The following is a 24,111-nucleotide window of genomic DNA, read 5'->3' as shown; positions in this document are numbered from 1 at the left end:
CGACTCAGCCCAACTCAGCACGGCTCAGCCCAACTCAGCCGCGTTGGTAGTGGAAAAGCGGCAATAGACACAGACAACCATTCACACTCACATTCACACCTACGGTCAATTTAGAGTCACCAGTTAACCTAACCTGCATGTCTTTGGACTGTGGGGGAAACCGGAGCACCCGGAGGAAACCCACGTGGACACGGGGAGAACATGCAAACTCCGCACAGAAAGGCCCTCGCCGGCCACGGGGCTCGAACCTGGACCTTCTTGCTGTGAGGCGACAGCGCTAACCACTACACCACCGTGCCGCCTGAGTATGTATTTATTTATTTATTTATTTTTTGAAAGTCTCCACCAAAAAAAGAAATCCCACCTCTTCCTTATAGTGCTCCCTCCAAAACATATGAATGTGCATGGTCTGATTACTGAGAGAGAGCACGTGGGGGGTGGAGAGCCTAGCATGTTGTCATATCCAACTACCTCATGTCGAATTCACATGTAAGAGCACCTAATGTTATCGTAACGAATATAAACAATGAACATGGCTATTGTCAGTGTTGTAGTCGAGTCACTAAACCTCGAGTCAGAGTCCAGTCTCGAGTCCCCAGTGTTCAAGTCTGAGTCAAGTCCAAGTCATTTAAAGAAAATTTTAAAGGAACAGTCCACCGTACTTCCATAATGAAATATGCTCTTATCTGAATTGAGACGAGCTGCTCCGTACCTCTCCGAGCTTTGCGCGACCTCCCAGTCAGTCAGACGCAGTCAGACGCGCTGTCACTCCTGTTAGCAATGTAGCTAGGCTCAGCATGGCCAATGGTATTTTTTGGGGCTGTAGTTAGATGCGACCAAACTCTTCCGTGTTTTTCCTGTTTACATAGGTTTATATGACCAGTGATATGAAACAAGTTCAGTTACACAAATTGAAACGTGGCGATTTTCTATGCTATGGAAAGTCCGCACTATAATGACAGGCGTACTAACACCTTCTGCGCGCTTCGGCAGCGCATTGATATCTGAGCTCCCTATCAATGCGCTGCCGAAGCGCGCAGAAGGTGTTAGTACGCCTGTCATTATAGTGCGGACTTTCCATAGCATAGAAAATCGCTACATTTCAATTTGTGTAACTGAACTTGTTTCATATCACTGGTCATATAAACCTATGTAAACAGGAAAAACACGGAAGAGTTTGGTCGCATCTAACTACAGCCCCAAAAAATACCATTGGCCATGCTGAGCCTAGCTACATTGCTAACAGGAGTGACAGCGCGTCTGACTGCGTCTGACTGACTGGGAGGTCGCGCAAAGCTCGGAGAGGTACGGAGCAGCTCGTCTCAGTTCAGATAAGAGCATATTTCATTATGGAAGTACGGTGGACTGTTCCTTTAAGTCGAGTCCTCGATAGTTCTTCTACATATAGAACGTGTGTGTGTGTGTGTGTGTGTGTGTTTTCTTCCCACTGCACAAGAAGTCTGTATAAGTAAAGCGGACAATCCTAGGAGCATTCTCTCCAGGCATTTTGGCGCCATTAACGTTAGTTTGTTCCTGAACATGACACATGAACAGGTGAATGTGCATTCTCTTGCATGAAATGAGTATAAAAAATTAACGTAGATATAAATATCTTATGCCAAATTGTTATGGCACGTTACATAAAGTAAATAAAAAAAATCAGAGTCTTTGTCTCCAATTTATGAGTCCGAATGCAGTTAATGCACAAGTCCGAGTCATCACTGCTCAAGTCAAAGTCAAGTAACGAGTCCTTAAAATTAGGGCACGAATCGGACTCTAGTACTACAAGCCTGGCTGTTGTTAGTACTCACGGCTGTTGACTTCAGTGACATGTCCACAATATGTCTGCCTGGCCTTGTGGAAGACTCCAGTTACGTGCAATGAGTGGACCAAATGAAATGATTTGGACAGGATTTTTTTACAGCTTTGTGACTGCCACAGATTTTTTTTTTTTTCATTTTTGTCAGAGCCTTTGAATTATTCATTTACTGTCAGGATGTAAAGAGAATTTCAAGATGTATAACAAAATATCCTTCAAAAATAAATAACCAACCCTGCCTTTAATATAAACCTGTGATTTGAATTCCAGCCAGCACCACTATCAGAGTTAGATAGACAATTGATCAACACCATCTGGCCAATCAGAATCGAGAATGGCATTGTGATGCAGTTTAAAACCATCAGGTTATATTAGTGGGGTCATTAGAGCTCATTCTCCCTCTCCCAAATAGCTTCATCCTTGAGCGAAGAAACTGTGACTTCTCAGGCGCCTTCTACATTCCTTTGAGCTTTATTTTGGCTCTCGGTGGTACAGCTGATAACTTTTTAAAGGCAGGAAGTGTGTTTTGCATAAATGTTTTGCTCTTAACATTCTCTCTAGGCATTCTAAGGAAGATATTGCCTCATTTGAACCTGAAGAAAACAATGTTGGCTCAAACAAATTTTTTTTTTTTTTAAATTAGCAAAAATCTGTGCAGTGTATGTACGTGTCTAGACTGAGCAGTATTACAGAGAATAACTGTGAATTGCTCAAGTACTGCACCAAAATATTTACATATGAGCTAAAGAGCTGCATGGGATTGGGCACAGTGGTAATACTGATATGATGTGTGAAACAAGAATGTCTAAATAGTTTACAGGATGAAACAGACCTGGTGTTTTAAAGTATATAAATAAGGACAAATCTCTGTGCAGCTCTCTATTATGAGTCTTTATCAAAAATATATGCAGACACATTCAGAAAGAAAAGTTCTAGCAGCAGAGGAATGAATAATTTAGGGTATATTAAGCTGTGGAAAGTTTTGAATGAGTATAATAATAATGCTGGAGCTTTGTTTCTGTTATCAAAGGAACCCAGTCCTGTGCAAAATGTCACCGTGGAACCAGAGTGTAGAAATGAACCTACAGTTCAAGAGAGTTCTACACAAACACACTGAACTTTACAAAAGCTGCACACGTGAAATGGAAATAAATCGACTAAGGCAGGAAAAACTATTTTGGATAAAATTGTGACTGTCCATTACACACTGATCAACCTGTGTGACTCCGCTGTGCCTTTGAATCGAGAATTAATGAAAAGGGAACTGAACATTAACTGTTTATTGAAGTGATTACAAAAATGATTGTTACTATAGGACTACAACTGGAATGTGCCGATTTTAGTGTTTTTGTAATTATTGTACCATTCACTATTAGATAAAATTAAAATAAAATCTAAATATTGTTTGAAAGTCTAGAGCAAAATTTTAATTTAAAAATAACACTTCAGATATTGTTTTAACAATAATATCACTGTATAAATGATGGAATGCAAATAGCTGCGTAGCTACATGTCCTTGGGGTGATGAGACGTGGAGGGGTGGGATACCATCAAACCCACAGTTTAGGTCAGAGCCCTTTGAGAGTAAATACTTTTGGCTTTCGCAACATTCTGTTCCAAAAGCTGATGTTGGGGATGGGGGAGGAGTCTTTTACACAAAAGGTTTTCTTGCTTTTGTAGTTTTAGTTTTTGTTTGTTTATTTTAAATTGTTTTTCCGTGTTGGGACTTTTCAGGAAAAATAATGTATATTCCAACATGGAGCTAATGCTAGGCCACAAATCTGCACCGTCACTCCAGTCATTTCGAAGATTTTTGTATGGATCAGAACCGCTAACAAACTCTTATTTCCGTGTATATCTATCCTGCACTTCTTTCTGACTAAGATTGTCCAAGTAATCTGGTCGTAGAGCTTTTTTAGCTGCAGTTTTCTTCAAACAGCAGCAACAGACGCCGGACATCACCGCTTGGCTTCAGTATGTGAACTGCCAATCAGTGGGTCCCGTATGTGTTTACGATTTTTATGTCACGATTTACAACCAATGTGAGACACCCTTTGTCAGCTGTCCACCAATCACAGGTTCCTGTGTCACAATGGCAATATGTTGATAAATATTTAGAAAATTGAAAATATATTACGAAATATATGAAACCATCAAAAACCAGCAAAAAAATGTTTTAATATATTTATTTTATACTGGTTAGAGGTAAGGAACATTTTATTCAGTGATATCATTTATTATTAGCTCCAATCATGATATAAAAGTTCCAAGTTTGACACCTGCCTGCTTCAACCGTGCTGCTGGCACACGATGTCCTTGACCCTCGTCACCTTTAGCCAGTTGGTGTAATTACGTCATTACGTGGACCCCTCTGAGCTGAGCTTTTCCAGTACACTCAAACACGCGCATACTTTGAATTATAACCAAAAACAAGGAAATTTGAATGATTTCCTCAAAATATTTTTGTACTTTTATATATTGTTGATGAATAAAACTTTTTAATACATTTCCTGTTAAACGAGACGAGCTACTTTTAGACTGATTCCCTGCTCTCTTAGCGCCTGTGTGCCTGTTGCTTAGGTTGCCAGCACTAACTTTCTGTCATCCGATCGGACGATTACCATTAAAGTTTTACTCGTCCTTGCACAGAGTTGTCTCGGACGATTGGACATGAGGTTTTTCAAGCATTGCAATGCCAACTTTTGTTGACCCAGTAATTTAATGGCTAGGGGCAAGAAGGTTTGTTATGGGTTCTTAACATCCCACTGGTTTGGAAGCCTTAAAATGACAGATGGTGATTTTAGGCAGAGCTTTATCACTGATGGAGGTTTTTAGCCAAGAATTTAGCATTAATGTGAGGCCTCTCCTCCTGTTTGTCTTGACAAGGAGTTGCTTGATATCTCGGTGGTGTCGTAAGAGTTGCTAGAAATTGGGTGAACTGAATAGTGAAATTCTTGTTGGCAAATCACTGTTGCTGAAAAAGCTTCCATGTGATTCTGACTGGTTTGTTGCTTGCAAATTTCTGAATGTAATTATTTCCAGTATAAGCTGTATGCATCTACCCTTGTCATTAGTGCATCTATAGTTTTGTCTAAGAGCTCTTTCTTTACATCTGCATGGAGTACTGATACTTTCAACACTTGATGATCATCCACTAGAGATGGATGTATTGCATCAGTAACTACATATGTACATGCACTATAAAAGTGGCCAAAGGTTTGTGGACACCTAGACCATCACACCCATATGTGCTTTTTGAACTTCCCATTCTGTGAAGGCTTTCCACTAGATTTTACGGCATGGCTATGGGGAGTTTTCCCATTCAGCCACACGAGCATTAATGGGGTGGTGTGCTCAGCCCACTGTTGTTGACCCTGCTGACACATGACTGTGCTGCCAAGCATAGTTCAAATCATATCAAGTTTGCAGATGACACAGTGGTGGGACTCCTCAGTAACAATGAGGAGTCTGCATACAGAGAGGAGGTGGGTTGGTGTCAAGATGACAACTTGTCTCTGAATGCTGAAAAGACAAAAGAGATGATTGTTGACTTCAGGAGGAGCCCTGCCACTTGCACTTTGCTCCACTCCACATTGATGGCTCTGCTGTTGACAGTCTGCAGCATGAAGTTGCTGGGAGTATACATGGCAGATGACCTCACCTGGACACTCAACACCATCACCGTCACCAAAAAAAGCCCAGCGGTGTCTCCACTTCTTGCAGAGGCTGAAAAAGGCCAGCTTCTCCCTCTCATTCTTACCACCTTCTACCAGGGGACTATCGAGAGCATCCTCTGCACATGCATCACTGCCTGGTACGGGAACTGCAGTGTCGCAGATTGTGATGACTGCTGAGAGGATCCTTGGGGTCCCCCTCCCATCACTATCTGTCATGTAACCAGTATTGTGGCTGGACTGTTCACCCCTCTGTTGTCTGGCAAAAAGTTTTGGAGCAGCCAAACCACCACTGCCAGATACAACGACAGCAGCTTCTTCCCCCAGGCAGTTAAGCTCCTCAACACCTCGGTGCCTCCTTCATGCACCAAGAGCCTGAAAACGGACTGAATCACTTCTGGACTGTTTACGTTGTACTGACAATTGGCATAAAGTCTCTTTACACTTATTGTTGCATAATTTATTATACATTGCTGTTTTTGTTGTTCAGTGTTCAGTTTCCATTGAATTGACACTTTTAAACAGGCACAAGGTCACTTTACACTCTCCATTGCATAATGTACATTACTCATTGCTCTGATCTGTTTGTCCTTTTGACTTGTATTTTGTCTTATGTCACGCCACAGGTCTTGGAGAAACTTTTTCAGCCTTACTACATACTTGTGTATGGATGGGCTGACGATGAACATCTCTTGAATCTATTTTTCATAAATAAATAGAATTTCTCAGTTTCAACATTTTATCTGTTGGCTTTGTATTCTTTTCAGTGAAATCCAACGTTTCCATGATTTTGCAAATCGTCACGTTCTATTTTTATTTACATTTTGCACAGCTTCCCAACTTTTTTTTGGAATTGGGTTACATGTTAACTTTTTATAATTACCTTGGAACATTTGTTTCTTTTCAGTAATCTGGGTTATATTGAATGGTAATGAACACCATGTGGTTGCTCATTAGATCTATTCCCAATAACTGAGCTAGGCATGTGTGTATAACTGTTTTTTTTTTTTTAATTTCTCTCACCCCTTTTCAGGGAAAGTGGTGTTGGCTTCCACAAAGGCTGTGTATGTGCTGGTGCCTCAGCCTCTGGAACAACAGATCCAGGACCTGTTGGCAGGACATCGCGTGGAGGAGGCACTGACCCTGACTGAAGGTGCACAGAGAAACATTCCTAAAGACAAGTTTCAGGTATACTGTTTGAACCACACATTGTTACGTGGTTAATATTTCATGTTTGTCTAAGGTATTGGCTTTTTCTGGATAAGGACTATTGGCTGATGCTTGTTTTCACTTTCCAGATATTACACAAAAGAATTCTCCAGCAGGCGGGATTCATCCAGTTTGGCCAGCTTCAGTTTTCTGAAGCTAAAGAGCATTTTAGGTGAATGCATCATTTTGTCCTGTAATTAACGCAGTTAGCTGCTACTCAGAGCCCAGATGTTCCAGAATCGACTAAATGCAATTCATTAATTGTTCTCTGAATCGTCTCTTCCCCAGTGTACCTGACCCTAATGGCTGTGTGCTTAATGAGGGGGACATAAACTTCTCTGATAGCTGAATAAATGGGCCACATGTTTCTGTGATCATGAATTCACCACCATTTTTAGTCACAGATGCTGCAGGAATGCTTTTTTCCCCCCCCAGTGTTTTAATATTGCATTAACATTTAATGCTTTCCACTTAATGCAGAGATGGAGATGGGGCAGCGTTATGACTGAAATAATAATGTAAAAGGCTCTTCTGCACAAAGCAGCGTTGATTTATGTTTGAAATCAGGGTTGCATTTGAATATTTCAGGACCTGGGTTGAAAGAAATCTTTAACACACCTGGTGTTAAAATCACCTTTGTGTCACTATATTATTAAGTCATGAACAAGAGCAACAGCATGCATATTTACTTTATATCTGTTGCATTACACGGATGTTCAGACTACAGTCAGCAGGAATTTTTGAAACGGACATTTTTATTTCTCTTGCGCTACTGCAATTTTATTATTATTTTTATTATTAATTAAAGAACAAACAAAACATTGTACGTTTTCAGTTTGCGTTTAAATTTTATGTTGAGGAATACTAGTTCTTGTAACGGCTGTAAACAGTTGTTCACTCAGCATGGCTGAGTGACTGCTTACAACAATATGGCTCAACTTATTGTCAGAGGGTGACTTTATAGAAATGCCTGACAAGCGTGATTGTGCTCATTGAGACATCATGTATTGTATTGTCACACGAAACCTTTTATTTCAGTAGGGTAGAATTCACATGTGCATAAGGGTATATCTGCTGTACTAAAATCAAGTTGGTGCTTAAGTTCAGGAAGTCTGAGGAGCAAGATTGGGAATGTGCATTTCTTCTTTGTTTTTGTCAGGAAGGGGCAGCTAGACATACGTGAGCTGATCTCACTGTGCCCGTTGCTGCTGCCTGCCTCATCGTCGTTCACACGGTGCCATCCACCACTACATGAGTTCGCTGATCTGAACCATCTGGCGCAGGGTGATCAGGAGAAGGTGCAGCACTGCAAGCGTTTCCTCATCAGCTACTTGCGTGAGGTGCGTGCTAGTGAAAGTGCCAATGGCTTCAGGCAGGACGTGGACACCGCACTGCTGAAGCTCTATGCCGAGGCGGGTCACGAGGGCTTGCTGGAGCTGCTGGCCTCTGACAACTCTTGCCTGCTGGCTGACAGCGCACCCTGGCTGGAGAAACACCACAGGTCAGAAGTCTTTACATGAGCAAAGCATTTCATGAACTTAAATGACATCATGTGCATCGATAATCATCATTCGTAAAACCAAAACACTTATCATACTCCAAAATCAACTAAATTGAAACCCACATTCTCCGGATGGGCTGAGAGATTGTAGCTATGCAGATGAAAAGTTTATACGTCAGCCACCATAAGCTTAAAGGAGATACGCAGAACCATGGCCTCACTTTTTGTTTATAAATGCCTTGAGGCCTCAAGAATGGCATAGGAATAGTTTTAAGCATTTAGCAATAAATCTAATATAGTAATTTTTACGATTAAAATGATTCATATAGGTAGCGGTCTGAGTGAATGACCCTGACATCTGTGACGTCACTGCAGGAAGTCTATCGGTCTCATCGCCATTTCCGCTATACTAAAATACAGAGCTGACTGCAACTTCGAGCTTCCATTTTGAGCTAATTTATCGCCATGCCACGTAGAGGTGTTGCTGGCAGGTGCAGCAACACAACAGAAGGTGGATTTATGTTGCATTTATGGCCCAAAAATGTTCAAATCTTCTGCTCCTCGGACCTGCCTGATCCATCCTGATGCCCTGTGTCTGGTTGGAGTCTCGTCACATCGCTCCTGTGGAGGATGGCCCCAGATGGACAGTTGAAAGTCACACTTGGAAGACGCTCTGGACTCTTGTTTTTATGGCTGAGGACTACAGTTGACTTGCTAACTTTAGGACTGCAGTTGTCATGAACAGTTTTGCACTCAAGTTTCCATCAATGAAGAGTTTATAACGTCAACGAAACTGACTTCATGTTAAAACTGTTAATGTTATAGTCATGTTGTCTGTTGTTGTCCAGGTGAGGATGGGTTCCCTTTTGGGTCTGGTTCCTCTCGAGGTTTCTTCCTCGTGTTGTCTGGGGGAGTTTTTCCTTGCCACCGTTGCCACGGGCTTGCTCGTTGGGGATAGATTAGGGATAAAATTGGCTCATGTCTTGGGTCATTCAGATTTTGTAAAGCTGCTTTGGGACAATGTCTGCTGTTAAAAGCGCTATACAAACAAACTTGACTTCAAACTGCAAAGATTTGGACACGTTTTGTGAGAAGTTGACAGGCACATTGGGCACCTATGAAGTGGTCTCTCCTCTGCTCTGCTCATTTTACTGAAGACTCATACAAAACCTCTGATCTGTTGAGGAGCGTTAGCTATAAGCCTGTATTGAAAGAGGGTGCAGTACCAACAATTAAAGGAAAAGAAAACTACAAGGAAAGGAAGTTCAGTTGCACCAGTTTTCCGGGAGTGTGAGCTGAGGGTTGTTGCTAAAACCCAGGATGGGACCGATCACTCGGGCAGTGATCTCCCCACAGTTGTTGCTGAAACTGGTGACATCCTGTTCCATCCCGGGTTTTAGTAATTGCCTGAGCCGAGCAGTAATGGCGGAGTACTCCGTATGGAGAAAATGGAGAATGAGTGGACCAGCCATCTGATTTCCCCGCTGGATATGCTTGCCTCAGCAGCAATATCTTGCCCTAATGTAGAAGAAGCGAATGAACAGAGAACTGAATGAACAACTGAAAGTCAGATTGTTCCAAAACAATCGGCCACAAGATCAGCCTATAAGGAGAGAGAACACAGACGGGTAAGACATGACTCTCATTTGGATACAAAACAACACTCGTCATTTACGCTGCATTTGGATTCATACATGTAACTTGTATTGTGTATTTAAGTTACCGGTATAAGATTATTTAATTTGCTTCAGAACGTGATTGTTTCAGTTCATCTGATTTTATTTAATTAGCCTTTTACGTTTTATCAGTGAAAATGCATGCAGGTACATGTATGTTGCATAAGTTATAACGCCTATCCTGTTTTAACGAGAGTCAACCCACAATCAGTGAAGTCAAATCAGTCTTAGTTGAGCAAGTCGGTAACGCTATTTCTTACTTTCACCATAAATTTTTATTTATATGGCTTTGGTCTATAGCTGTCAAAGGCCTCGGCCTTAAAACCAGTTACCGCTGTGACGTCATGCACTTAGGGCTGGCTGGCTCAGCGGGGCAGCTCAAATCAAATGCCAACTTTTTTATATATATAATATAAAATATAGCCGTTTTAATATAATATTTTCTTCCTGTTTATGCAGCATACAAGAGTCAAGGATGGAGACACTATCCACTCAGAAATGTATTTAAAAGTAAAGGTTCTGCGTATCTCCTTTAAGCTATAGCTATACGATCAGTAATCTGACTTCTCATGTAGCTGTGGGTTCCTGACTGGCCCAACAGAAAAGCATTTGTCCTGTCGTCATCTGGAGATTGCTGGTTTGAATCCCGAGGATTTCTGAATAGCTGAAAAGCATTATTGGTATGACAGTAACATCTGTTTGTTGATTTGAAGATATGCTGAACCCTCAATACTACCATCTTCTGCATATTTCCAAGTGTGAACCGGTAGACACTGGAGAGTTGAAGGATAGAAATGAAGCAGGTGACAGTTTCCAATCTCCAACTGTGAAGTTTTGGTGAGCCTGTGCCTGCTGTAGCCAGGTTCCTGTTCTTGGCTGACAGGAGTGGAACTTGGTGTGGTCTTCTGCTGTTGTAGCCTACGCTAATGGTTAAATATGTAGACTGTTCTGAGTGGTTTCCTTTTTTTTTTTTTTTAATTCACAATAGTTGGAAAGAAGATTTTACCAGAATAGTTGCAGCTTTGTGAATGTTAACTGAAGCGCCCTTTTTTTTTTTTTTTAAAGGGCTGCCAATAATTCTGGAGTAGACTGTATATAATTAAAACCTGCTGATTTAAAACACACTAACAGTTATCAGGCGCGCGCACAAAAAAAAACACAAAACTGCTTGCCATCATCCCTACCTGTGTGAAGTGCATACGATTATGGTCAAAAGTTTACATACACTCATCATGGTCATCAATGTCATGGCAATTCTGGGCTTTCAGTGATTTATTTATTTATTTTTTCTTTGAACTGTTCTTTTTCTGTGGCAGAATGATTGTACAACATCTTTTAATAGGAAAAAACAAGAATTTGATTTACAAGTTTTAATTTATTTTGAGTTTTCTGAAACCAACACAGGGTCAAAATAGCTGTGTTCACATATATACCGGTACGATAGTGGTATAACTGTATCGATACAAAGTATACCGGTACAGTTTAGTGCATCTGTCCACACTAGCGAGAAATGTTTGCGGTTTTCTTTCACGGTAGTTGAAATGCACGTGTGCGAAATGTTTCCGTGGTTACCGAGTAACTTCCTTCCAAGAATATGGCGGATGAAACAACGTGTGTGTGCTTTTTGTTGTCAGCGTACAGTCTGTATTTCTGGTGGTCATTTATTCAGTCGAATCGTATAAAACGTGCGAGGCAGTTGAGAAAGAAACAAAGAAAACGAATCTCCTGTTCCAACTGTTCCTGGCATCGCTTGTCTCCCCAAAGCTCCAACAAACACATAACTTCGTCTTTGCTCCATGTAGCTCCACGGTTGTTTTGAGCCATTTTGACGTTTTATTTACAGCTGGAAAGCACGTGCGTATTGTATTGTATGAATAACCTGGAAGAAGTAGGAATGGTTTATTGCGCATGCGCATTATATTTGTATCGATACAGAACTGCTTCATCTGTCCACACTGCAGTGAAGCGCTACAGTACCGATACTGTACCGGTACGAAACCCATACATTTGTGGGTTTCGTACCGCTACAGTACCAGTATAGTTGCTAGTGTGGACAGGTGTCGCGGTACGAAAGTAGTATCGTATCGGTACAAAATCCCTAGTGTGGACAGGGTATTATACATACAGGGTCAAAGTGATGTATGCACTCATTTAGGTTCATTGTTGCTGAAAGTTCCACAATGTCTTTTAACTCGCCAAGGTCTCTTAACTTCCCACTGGTGATCATGATTGGCTACAGCTGCGAGCCAACATAAAAAAAAAAAAAAAAGGTGTTTGACAGCACTCATTGGATTGGCCATCACAGTAGAATGGGGAAAGTCCAAGGAGCTCAGTGCAGGTCTGAGGTGGTGTTTACATTAGACCATATCCGTCTCGTTTTCGTCGCGGATGCACTGTCCGTTCACATTAAAACGCCGGGAAACGACTCCATAGGCGGAACAACTTGAATCCGCCAGGGACCATGTATTCAACCCAGTTCGTATCTGATCCGGTGCTGTGTAAACATTGAGATACGAGGAAACGCAGTGCTGAGCTCTAGCTGACGTCGTCATTGGACAACGTCACTGTGACATCCACCTTCCTGATTCGCTGGCGTTGTTCATGCCACGTTGGTCATGTGACACGACTGCTGAAAAACGGCGCGGACTTCACTTCCTGCTATTGTTTCCGCCTTGTATCACCTTTTTGTTTTTCATTAAAGAGTATAAAAGTATGAATATAATGCTTTGCTTTGTCATTCTTAATGTTGTTCATGGTAAGATGCAAATACTGCCCATTGTGTAGTTATGATTGTCTTTAGGCTTGCCATCCTTCCACTTGCAAGTGGTGAGTGACTTGCGCATGCCCGATATGCACTGGGATCACACACACAGCAGCTCAATCCCGAATCACTGCTCGTGCGCTTCACTCGCGCGCTCTGTGAGCTGCGCAGGGCCGGAGTGCGCACCCTCCAGAGGGCACTCGCTGTTCAGGGCGGAGTGATTTGGAGCGCAGCCGCTGAGGAGGAAGCGCTGAGCCGCACTGACACATTTCAACTTGCGTGCCGTAATTAGTCATGTGATTAGCGTATCCGTGTATTGGCGTTGCTGTGTGCACGCGAATCGTGTATTGGCGTTGCTGTGTGCACGCGAATCGTTTTAAAAACGTTAATCTGATGATCCGCTGATACGGTCTAATGTAAACACCACCTGAGAAAGAGGATCATAGATTTACACAACTCAGGAACATCTCTTGCAGCCATTTCTAAACAACTGTAGATCCATGTCTGTGAAGATTCTCAGTCATCCAGGTCATAGTAAACTGTGGGTGGTAAAAGAGAGCAACTGGACTTGCTTGAAGATTCCTGAAGACGTTTCACCTCTCATCCGAAAGGCTTCTTCAGTTCTGTCAGACTAATGGGGAGTATCAGGTATTTATCCTCTCATGGATGAAAAGCTCATCTAAGGTGTCATTGAGTCATCCTGTTGGTGTGGGTCACTGGTGGCTGGGTGTGAACGGCCTCGAGAGTCATTAGGGTGATCAATGGGTTGCCCATTAGGATGATCAATGGAATGCTGATTCTCCCTGTCCTCCTGTGAGTCACTGAAAACAGCTGGGTTTTGGTGTGCATTCAGGCTACATCCACACGACAACGGCAATGAGATTTTATTAAAAAAATATCGCGTCCACATAGGCAACGGATCAGTAAAATGTCAGGTACATATGGCAACGCAACGCTTGCTGAAAACGATGCAATACACATGCCACACCTCTAGGGGCGCTGTAAGACGGTCCCATCGGAGACACCAGAACAATAGAAAAAGTAGACGCATGCGCATAAACCCCTTCTTCTACCTGGTGTGAAGCACTGTCAGGAACAAACACACAACAAGAAGAAGATGGCTGCGACTACGCGAGGAAATTGTGCCTTCTGTGTGTACAAATTAGTTTTATTAGTGTGCATAGTTTTATATAGCTTAATTTTCTTATTGTGTGTGAACATTTTGAAAAGCAGTCTTATCCAATAAAAAGAAATTCAAGAAATGGTTCAGTTACTTGTTTATTTTAAAAAAAGCTGTATACAAAAGTGAATGCAATGCAGTGGTTCATACAAAACAGCGAGAGTGCTGCTTGTTCTAGTCATGTGGTTGTGACGTCATCGTAAACAAATCCGTTCTACTCATCCAGACGACTTCGCAACGGCGCCGTTGCCAGATTTTTCCACTCTGGAACCCGTTCTCAAAAAATATTGTTTTAGGGCACCCAAAACGCTGGTGCCATATGGACGCCAGGCCGAAACGATAAACAATTTTATCAGATTCACCTGAATCCGTTGCCGTGTGGACAGGGCCTCAGTTGTCTGGGAAGTGTGCCAAGGACTGCATTGTAGGTGGCTGATAAATGATGTCTTAGACCCCCACCTCTGTTCAGTGATGGCCGTTCCAGGTTGACAAAAATGGCTTCTTTAACTCCTCGCTCATACCAATGATCATCTCTGGCTAAAATGCGTACGTTGCAATCCTGAAATGAGTGTTCTTTGTTGTTAAGATGAAGGTAGACAGCAGAGTCCTGGCCTGAGGAACTGGCTCTCCTGTGTTGAGCTATGCGCCTGTGAAGTGGTTGCTTTGTTTCCCCAATATGCGAGTCCGTGCATTCCTCAATGCACTGAATTGCATACACTATGTTGTCCTGTTTGTGTCTGGCTATTCTGTCCTTACGGTGGACCAGTTTCTGCTTCAGGGTGTTACTGGATCTGAAATGTACCGGAATGTTGTGTTTGTAGAAAATCCTCCTGAGTTTCTCAGATAAACCAGAAATGTAGGGAATGACAATGTTCTTGCGTTTGTTCCTGTTATCCTCCTTGTCCGTTATGTTCCTTTTTCTGCTCTTGAAGAAAGACCAGTTGGGATACCCGCAGTTCTGAAGTGCTTTCTTGATGTGATTCTGCTCCTTCTCTTTTCCCTCTACCATTGTAGGGATGTTCTGAGCCCTGTGTTGCAAGGTTCTAATGACCCCCAATTTGTGTTCCAGTGGGTGGTGAGAGTCGAAGAGTAGGTACTGGTCTGTGTGTGTGGGTTTCCGGTAGACCTCGATGCTGAGGCTTCTGTCTTGTCTAATGTGTACATCACAATCCAAGAAGGCTAGATTATTCCCACTGACGTCCTCCCGAGTGAAATTGATGTTGATATCCACTGCATTGATGTGCTTAGAGAAGGCTTCCACTTCATGGGTTTTGATTTTAACCCAGGTGTCATCCACATATCTGAACCAGTGGCTGTGAGCAACTCCTGAAAAAGTGGTCAAAGCTTTATGTTCCACTTCCTCCATGTAAAGATTGGCCACAATAGGGGACACCGGTGAGCCCATGGTGCATCCATGCTTCTGTCTGTAGAAACTTTCATTAAACTGGAAATAAGCGATAGTCAGGCAGAGGTCAAGCAGGGTGCAAATCTGGTCCATGGTGAGGTTTGTTCTATCCAATAAGGTGCTGTCTTGAAGGAGTCGTTTTCTAACAGATTCAACTGCTTCTGTGGTGGGAATGCAGGTGAAAAGAGAAGTGACATCGTAGGAAACCATGGTTTCATCTGAGTCTAGTTTGAGGTCTGCAACCTTAGGCCAAGTTTACATTAGACCGTATCTGTCTCGTTTTCTTCGCGGATGCACTGTCCGTTTACATTAAACCGCCTGAAAACGCCGGGAAATGGGAATCCGCCAGGGTCCACGTATTCAATCTAGATCGTGTCTGGTCCGGTGCTGTGTAAACATTGAGATACGCGGATACGCTGTGCTGAGCTCTAGCTGGCGTCGTCATTGGACAACGTCACTGTGACATCCACCTTCCTGATTCACTGGCGTTGGTCATGTGACGCGACTGCTGAAAAACGGCGCGGACTTCCGCCTTGTATCACCTTTCATTAAAGAGTATAAAAGTATGAAAATACTGCAAATACTGATGCAAATACTGCCCTTTGTGTAGTTATGATTGTCTTTAGGCTTGCCGTCCTTCCACTTGCAAGTGGTAAGTGATATGCGCTGGGATCACACACACAGCGGCTCAGTCCCGAATCATTGCTTGTGCAGTTCACTCGCGCGCTCTGTGAGCTGCGCAGGGCCGGAGTGTGCACCCTCCAGAGGGCACTCGCTGTTCAGGGCGGAGTGATTTGGAGCACAGGATGCCTGCGGAGCCGAGCGTATTCGTGTATTGGTGTTGCTGCGTGCACGCAAATCGTGTATTGGTGTTGCTGTGTGCACACTAATCGTTTTAAAAACGTTAATCTGATGATCCGCTGATATGGTCTAATGTAAACTTGGCCTTAGTAGCAAAATCTTGGGAGTTTTTGACGTGATGTGGTGTATGGGAGTTTATACTGCTGATGACAGAAAACTGTAGATTCCAAGATCATCAGTTCAAGCAATTGTACGTGTAGACACCCCCCAAAGTCTGGAAGAATACCCAAACTACTACTGAGGGGGGAAAATGGTTTAGATGGTCCAGAACCACAAAGGCACAGGCCTGCCATGACCTGGGAAGCTGCTGGAACACCAGTGTTACTGTCTACACTCAAGCGAGTTTTGCATCACCATGGCCTGAGAGGCTGCTGTCCAAGAAGAAAATTTATGCTCCAAAATTGACATCAAGCTTGACTAAAGTTTACCTGACCACATGGACAAAAAAAAAAAAAAAAGCCTTCTACAGAAAAGTTTTATGGCCAAATAAGACACAGATTGAGTTGTTCTGCCAAGAAAAGTGGTCAAATATCTAACCAGAATTCTGTCAGAAGCTTGATTGTTTACCAAAAGTGTTTGTTCATGGTGAAACTTGCGAAAGGACATTCAAGGATGTCATTTATGCATATTAGTTGTGCTATATTGACCCTGTGTTGATTCCTAACACCCAAAATAAATTATAACTTAATTCTTGGATTTTTTTAAATAAAAATGCATGATGTGCAATTATTCTTCCCCAGAAAAAGAACAGTTTAAAGAAATAATTGAAAGCCTGATATTGCCATGACATTCATGTCCATGATGAGTGTATGTAAACATCTGACCACAGTTGTGAATATAGAAATTGTAAACAGCTGGTGCAAGCTCCAGCAATAATCAATTCATAGGCCATAATAGATGGATCAAGAGTCCGGTGTAATCCCATGCATGCCTGTTAATCTGGGTCTATCAAAGGGGATCATTTTGGATTCTGTTTTAGGCTATGTATATATCCAGTGTAGTGTAACACTGTTTCTATATCTGTATTGTCACAGAAGGGAGCCTGTGTCTGTGGAGGCTTCCTACTCCCAATATCAAGTCAAGTTTTTGTATAGCGCTTTTAACAATAAACATTGTTGCAAAGCAGCTTTACAGAATTTGAACGACTTAAAATATGAGCTAATTTTATCCCTAATCTATCCCCAATGAGCAAGCCTGTAAAATATAAATCTCATTATTCATCAAAATGCAACACAACGCTTAAAGGGAACATTTGTGGAACTTCTACCTCCTGGGATTCAGTGTCATTTTATGTAGAGATATTGTTATGCAGGAGTTGTCCCTTTCTGCCCTTGGACTGATTGCTGTAGAAGAATCTGCTGTTGCCATGACAACACTGAGATTAAACCATCGATAAATGTCGCTGTTTGACAGTGGCTTGGCCTTACTCAGTAATAATTGCATGTGTGGGAGTTTCAGGCTAATGGTATTTCTTTTCAGGTACTTTGCACTTGGGCTCCTGTATCACTACCATGGCCAGGATGCTGCTGCTCTACAGGTATTTATATACGTATACAGGAACCCATATTCATAAAAATAATGAGTACTGAGAAAATGTATATGGGTACTCAAATACTCACTTAACCATTATAACACGGACACCAGTATTCAAATCCTGAAATCATTCAGTGTTTCCCACAGACCAGGTAGCAATTTGTGGTGCTCCACTGTGCTGATGAGGGAATCGTGCGCGGTGGTGTCGTGGCGGTCGGTGGAGTCGGTCATTGGGGTGTATGCAAAGTGTTTACAGCGGGTGGTGTTCAAACACACAGTATTTTTTCTTCAGAGTCACCTGCTGGGACTATTTTAAAGCTACAAGCAGCATTTGAGATTATTCAGTTCAATCTAAATTCTTTTAAGTTCTTTAAGAGAAGACAGCTAAAACAATTTTTACCAGAACCCTGCCTGGTTTCATTCCTCGACCCAACTTTACATTACAGGGCAGGCCATTAGTTTGCTGGGCTTGATGTTGGTGGGAAACCTGTCTTTTAAATTTATGAAAATTACTCACCAAAATTGAAGTTAAAGTTCAGTTTTTACTAGAGATGCACCGATTGCAATTTTTTGGGCCGATTCCGATTTTCCATGGAGTGTGACCTGCCGATACCGATTTTTGGCTGATTCCGATTTCATTTTTTTTTCAAACCACTTCACAGCACACACAAAGACTATTCTTTTTATCTTTTCTTTAATAGAACATTCTGCCAGATTTTCAGTAATAAATTTTCAACACCTCAAAGGTTGAAAACAAACAAAAAGACATTGTTCTTTGTAAAATCTTTCTTCATGTTTGGTATTAACATATTAATTCCTGAAATAGGAAATTCACACAAACATTTTTTTCTTTTCCCATCCAATATCTGGCACAAAAACAACTTCCCCCTCATATATTATTTGCCTACTGCTATGGAACACACTTTCATAAGCCTGTTTAGATCTGAAAACTTATGCCTTATGGAACAACCCATTTCTTCATTCAGTATCAAAATACAAAAATAATTTCCAGTCATACTTATACCATAGCCGTTCTATCATCTTTTGTCAAATGTGTATTTGTAGAGTAATTTCCAATGGAATCAAGTGCAGCCAAGGTCGTAAAACAAAGACTTTTTTTCTTTCTCTCTTTGTACAAATCTAACTAGATGTTTGATAATAGGCTAACGTATTAATTCCTGTAATGGGAAATTCACACAACCACAAACATTTTCTTCTTTTCACATCCAATATCTGGTACAAAAAAAAATCACTATATTTGGATATCCAAATATAGTGAAATTTTTTTTTTGTTAACGGCGTGCGCGCCGGAGCTCGTTAGGCGTGCAGGACTGACATTGTTCTGCGCAAGCGCAACACAATCGCACTAGAAAGCATGTTCAAGCTGCCAGTGGAGCTGCAGTCTTTTTAGTTACGAATTACGAGTATTTCCACTTTCATCTCTGTGATGCACAAGTTTTGATCGGCAGAAAATCGGCATATTTTAATTTTGACCGGCCGGTCGCCGGTCATGGCCGATCACGTGAAAATCGGACGATTCCGATCAGCAGCTGGTCAATCGGTGCATCTCTGGTTTTTACCTTTAGTTTTTTGCCTTTTTGGTGGCAATCTTTGTCATTCTTTAGTTGACATTCAAGGAATAAATTGTAAAAAACAAGCTGGAGGTTTTTATTTTAAATATTGAACTCAACACTTACCTCAACCAATACTAAAATGAAATAAATAGTATAATGTAACAACAAAATAATAAAATAAAATATCATAATTAGATGTAATAAACCACTTAAGGTAACACCAAGGCAAATAACAATAATGAAAAAGCATTACCCTAATTGGTGCAAAGCCTGCATGCCCTATCAGAACATTTAATTCTGCGTGGCTTCCTGAAAAAAACTCCACTGCCCTATCGTAAGGGAAGTCATTGCTGAAGCGGGATAAACGGGATAATGCAATAAGGCCGGTTCCTCGCGTCAAGCTGCTACTGTATGCATCAAAATTGGTTTATAGCCTGACTCAGGGATGTCCGTTTCCTGTAAGCCAAGAAGGCTATGATAAAGCTCATCACAAGGACGACGTAGGCTACCTTTTAAAATAAGGGGTTGGAAGGCGAATCGGGAAGGCTGCATTATTTTTAATTAGCCTAACAGGCCTACTTGCAGTCCGGGTATATGCGCAACGGCAGGCCTGTGGACACGCCTCTCTCTCTCTGTCTCTGGGTGTGCGCGCGCGCGTGAACGAGAAGAAAGAGCACTATGAATGAATGGAACAATACGCAATGGAATTTTTTTTTTTCAAAATCGCGAGTCTGATTGTGTGGCGATAGGAATCCATTGTGTGGCGCTGTGCCACACAATGGTCTATGTATGGGAAACCCTGATGTCATTATTCAGGTCCACATGAAGTCGGTGAAAAATATACAAACAAGAAAAGGCATGTTTGGTAATACTGCATTTAGATGAGAAAGCAGCTGTGACTGTTGTGGTGTGGACTTTACAGCTGTGAATCAGATCTAAAAGTAAGTCGTGAGGGAAGCTAATTGGATTTTACACTTGTGGGTGAGAGTGAGTCAGATGAAAATCTCACACGATAAAAGTGAGAGAATAGATTTCCAAAATATTAAAACTAAGCAGAAGGCACATCATTAGTATTGACTGAGAGTGAGTTTTGTTTAATAATCATCTTTTTTTTGGTAAATATAACTACCTAATCCTATATGTGTAAGCTAATGTGTGTGTGTAGAGGATATTACACGGTGGTGCAAAGATACGAAGTTTATCTTCGAGTGGTGAATATATTCATGAGTGAGTGACGCGAACAAGTGAAATATTTTTCAACACGAGAAGATAAACTTTGTATCTTTGCACCACCATGTAATGTTTTTTTTTATTATATGGGCACAAAAAATGCATGAGTTAATAAAAAGTATTGTAATTTTGAATTGGTTCACCATTTTGACAAAATGTGTCAAGTTAGTGGGAAAATACTATAAGTGATGTCATTGATATCCTCACGAGTGAAGATATTGGAAAATGTTACTCAGGTCCAGGATGTATTTCATATGAAAAATGCGAGTTTTTCAACACAAGAAGATAAACTTCATATCTTCAAGCCAACATGTGAATTTTCTTTTTATCATATAGACATGTTCACAAACAAAAAAAAAACTATATAAGTTAATCAAAACAATTCATCAGTATCCTCACTAGTGAAGATATTGGAAAATCTTACTCATTGTCCTGGATATAGTTTGTATAAAAATACAAGTGGCGTATAGCTTTTTTTTTTTTTTTTTTTACTCCAGCAGTGTTTTGGAAAGCTTCACTTTCAGGTAGTGACACAAGTCTTCGTTCCCTCCAATTGATCAAAAACTGATACAAGTTCTTTTGTAGTTGATACTATTGAGGAATGTTATTTTTCCATGTGAAATAAATCCTGTGTTTTCAGTGGTATATGAACACACACTTCACCCTGTGTTTTCATAGTTGTGGGTTCGAGTTGTCAATGGGGACCTCCAAGACTCCACACATGCTGATCTGTTTGAGTATGTTGTGAACTTCCTGAGCTCCTGCAAGAACCCAGATCTTGTATGGAAGTATGCAGACTGGGCCTTACAAAAGGACCAGAAGGTGAGAATATACTGATTGTTGTAAAATTGTAACAGTCAATATGGTTGTCACCAGTATGGGTATTGGTCCAATCGTGTGCTCATTTACCTATTCATGCAGGTAAAAATGCTCTAATCCAATGTCAGCTGATATATATGACTGTCCTACTGTGCCATGTTGCACTTCTTGCACATGACACAAAATGACACTCATGTGAACATATTTTATGATTGACACTGAACTGTGCTCTGTGAAAATAACAAGATGAGGAACTACAGCATCTTTCTACAATAGAAGCAGCCTGATAAAACATCTTAAAACTCAGCACAAGGAGTTCATCACTAGGCTAGGAGTGAGGCAATATCAACACTAGGTGAATGAAAAGAAGAGCTGTTACCTAGTGTATTTTCTTGATCAGCCACCATCAGTCCTTGCCAATGAGGAATTCCAACTCAAAGAAGCTAAATAGTGAGCCTGGAAGCCTAAGTGCATGAACATGCACATCTGCAGCCACTATTTAAACTGGGGAAAGATGTACAGAGCTAAAGAAAATATTCCATTTTGTTATTAGTATCAACAAGTGTCAAAACCATTTATTCAGGACAAATGCAACAGTATTGGTGCAGCCTGAGTTACCAGTAGAGTTATCTTTAGTGGCCATGTTGCACCATATCTGTGTGTCTGTCTGCTGCCATCCTCATAGTTGTGGGTCAGCAATCCAGGAAGCCATCAACTAGCTTCCATGAATTCTCTTGGGTGATTTATAGCACACCAGAGGGACCCAAACTTTCATCTGGGCAATTTAAAGATCAACCTGATCCACATGTCTTTTGGACTGTGGAGGAAACCCACACAGACACGGGGAGAACATGCAAACTCCACACAGAAAGGCTCCAGTCGGCTTGATCCCAGAACCTTCTTGCTGTAAGGCAACAGTGTTAACCACTGTTGTTTATTGCTGAGCAAGTTAGTAAACTTAAATACTTTTACTCTCTCTACTAAACCTGATGCTCTTTCCAGAGACTTCTGCACCACTGTCTTCACTCTTGCTGTTGTAACTCTCCTCCTCTTGTACAAAACCACTTGCTGGTGCCCAAGGCATTGAATATTTATGAGATGTGCTTAATTAACACCACCCACTCTGGTGAATAATGAATGCCGAAGTCAAAGTTTTTAATTGTTTATGGCAGTTTAAGAAAACCCACTGAATGTCGCTGCAACTGAATTCTGACAAACTGTCAAAAATAATCAAATATACCATGCATTGAGAGGCTCCGGTTGAAATTATGGATTCTCTGAGGTGACTGGCATAGTACTATTTTGTGAGGGGTGCTGCCCTGAAGAATATAGTGCTATGCCAGTCACCTCAAAGAATCCATAACTACCAGTGCCTCTCGGTGCATGGTATGTTTTTGATTTTTATTCTATCCACATTCACTGGATATGAGCAGTCGCATGCTCCGATTGGCTGCTCTGCTAGTAGGCTATCAGCTCAGATACTGTGAGTAGAGAAAAATAAAATGGCGAAGCATTTTGCTGAACCAGCCAAGGATGAAATAAAAACTACTTGAAAACAAACCCCCAGAAAATACAAGAAATGACAAAATATGGAATGAAAGTATTTGATGGTAAGAATTATGTTAAAAAAATTTATAATAATTATAGTATTTTTCACAAATTGCCACGGTCATTTCGCCAGTTTGTTTGCATTCTTCATCTTTAAGCATTAAAGTGTGTGAGGCGCGTGTGCGCGCACACACCATAATGTATGTGTATATGCATATAATATGCATGCAGAGAGACAGGTTAAAAATCTCAAAAGTTTGAAAATTACATAACTGAAATGCCCAAGAAAGAATTAAATAAACATCTAAAGCTAGTCTATAGCTTGGCAAGACGGCACTTTCTACAAAAAGTCAATTTGTGCAGCTATCGATAGGTTTTTAAGAAGTCTGCCAAAGCGAATATGATTATCAGATGTTTTTATTTAGCGAAATTGCAAAAAATAAAAATACTGTTTTTCAAAATCCAGTGACCATGGATATAAAAAACAATTATTCCACTCAATCTTGTCATACATGGGACTACACACCTTGTCGCCTATTAGCTCATATGCGACTCAATTTCATGGAAAAATTGTAAATATCCCTCATCAAAAAAATTCCAAACTAAGTGTTAACTTTTTTGTTTTGTTGAATCTTGGTATAAAGTCACTGGAGGCAGCCATGTTTGTTTACATCAGAACGACTTTCGACCTGTGCATGTGCAATGTACCATGCTATTCTTTTGTATATTTTTTTTAACTAATTAATTTATTTTTTTAAATTTAAAATAATTTAACTATGCTGTCACCTGACTCGCTAGGCATGATTGATACGTAGATCTACACACACAGAAATGCTCGCGGAGCCACAGCTGTGACTCAAGTCAGCCATAAAGCTTGAAATTGTGACATTAGTTCATGGTATATCCAGGATATACCATGACTGACTTGCACCATATACTTTTTTTTTTTCCTTTCTTGACATCACAAGATGCATTGCTTAATCAATGGTGGAACTATTTTATGTCACGTGAGCCATCCTTGGCCAATCTCTGCATGGGAATTTTTTTTGATGAGGGAGATAATGAAAAATATATTTCACCAAAATTATGTAGAAATGTTTTTATTAAGGTTGGTGCAGTGGTTGGTACTGTTGCCTCACATCAAAAAGGTTCTGGGTTCGAACCAGCTGGTTGACCGGGGCCTTTCTGTGTAGAGTTTGCAGGTTCTCCTTGTGCCTGTGTGAGTTTCCTCCAGGACTCCAGTTTCTTCCCACAGTCCAAAGACGTGCAGATTAGATCAACTGGCTGCTCTAAATAGCCCATAGGTGTGAGGTGTGAAATG

General features: G+C 41.1%; 1 protein-coding gene across 1 annotated transcript in view; it reads left to right on the top strand.

Annotated features, from left to right (window-relative positions):
* tgfbrap1 (transforming growth factor, beta receptor associated protein 1) overlaps window positions 1–24,111 on the top strand; it is a 57,149-nt gene that overhangs the window by 19,391 nt on the left and 13,647 nt on the right. Inside the window, exons 4-8 of the mRNA XM_060918997.1 lie at window positions 6,527–6,681; window positions 6,792–6,874; window positions 7,862–8,203; window positions 17,566–17,623; window positions 21,102–21,245. Coding sequence (XP_060774980.1) covers window positions 6,527–6,681; window positions 6,792–6,874; window positions 7,862–8,203; window positions 17,566–17,623; window positions 21,102–21,245 — 782 coding nt within the window. The remainder of the gene's footprint in view (window positions 1–6,526; window positions 6,682–6,791; window positions 6,875–7,861; window positions 8,204–17,565; window positions 17,624–21,101; window positions 21,246–24,111) is intronic.

The sequence above is a fragment of the Neoarius graeffei genome, chromosome 4 (genome assembly GCF_027579695.1).
Source record: "Neoarius graeffei isolate fNeoGra1 chromosome 4, fNeoGra1.pri, whole genome shotgun sequence".
Lineage (NCBI taxonomy): Eukaryota > Metazoa > Chordata > Actinopteri > Siluriformes > Ariidae > Neoarius > Neoarius graeffei.
The sequence above is the reverse complement of the archived record's forward strand: the minus strand, read 5'-3'. Positions and strand labels throughout refer to the sequence as shown.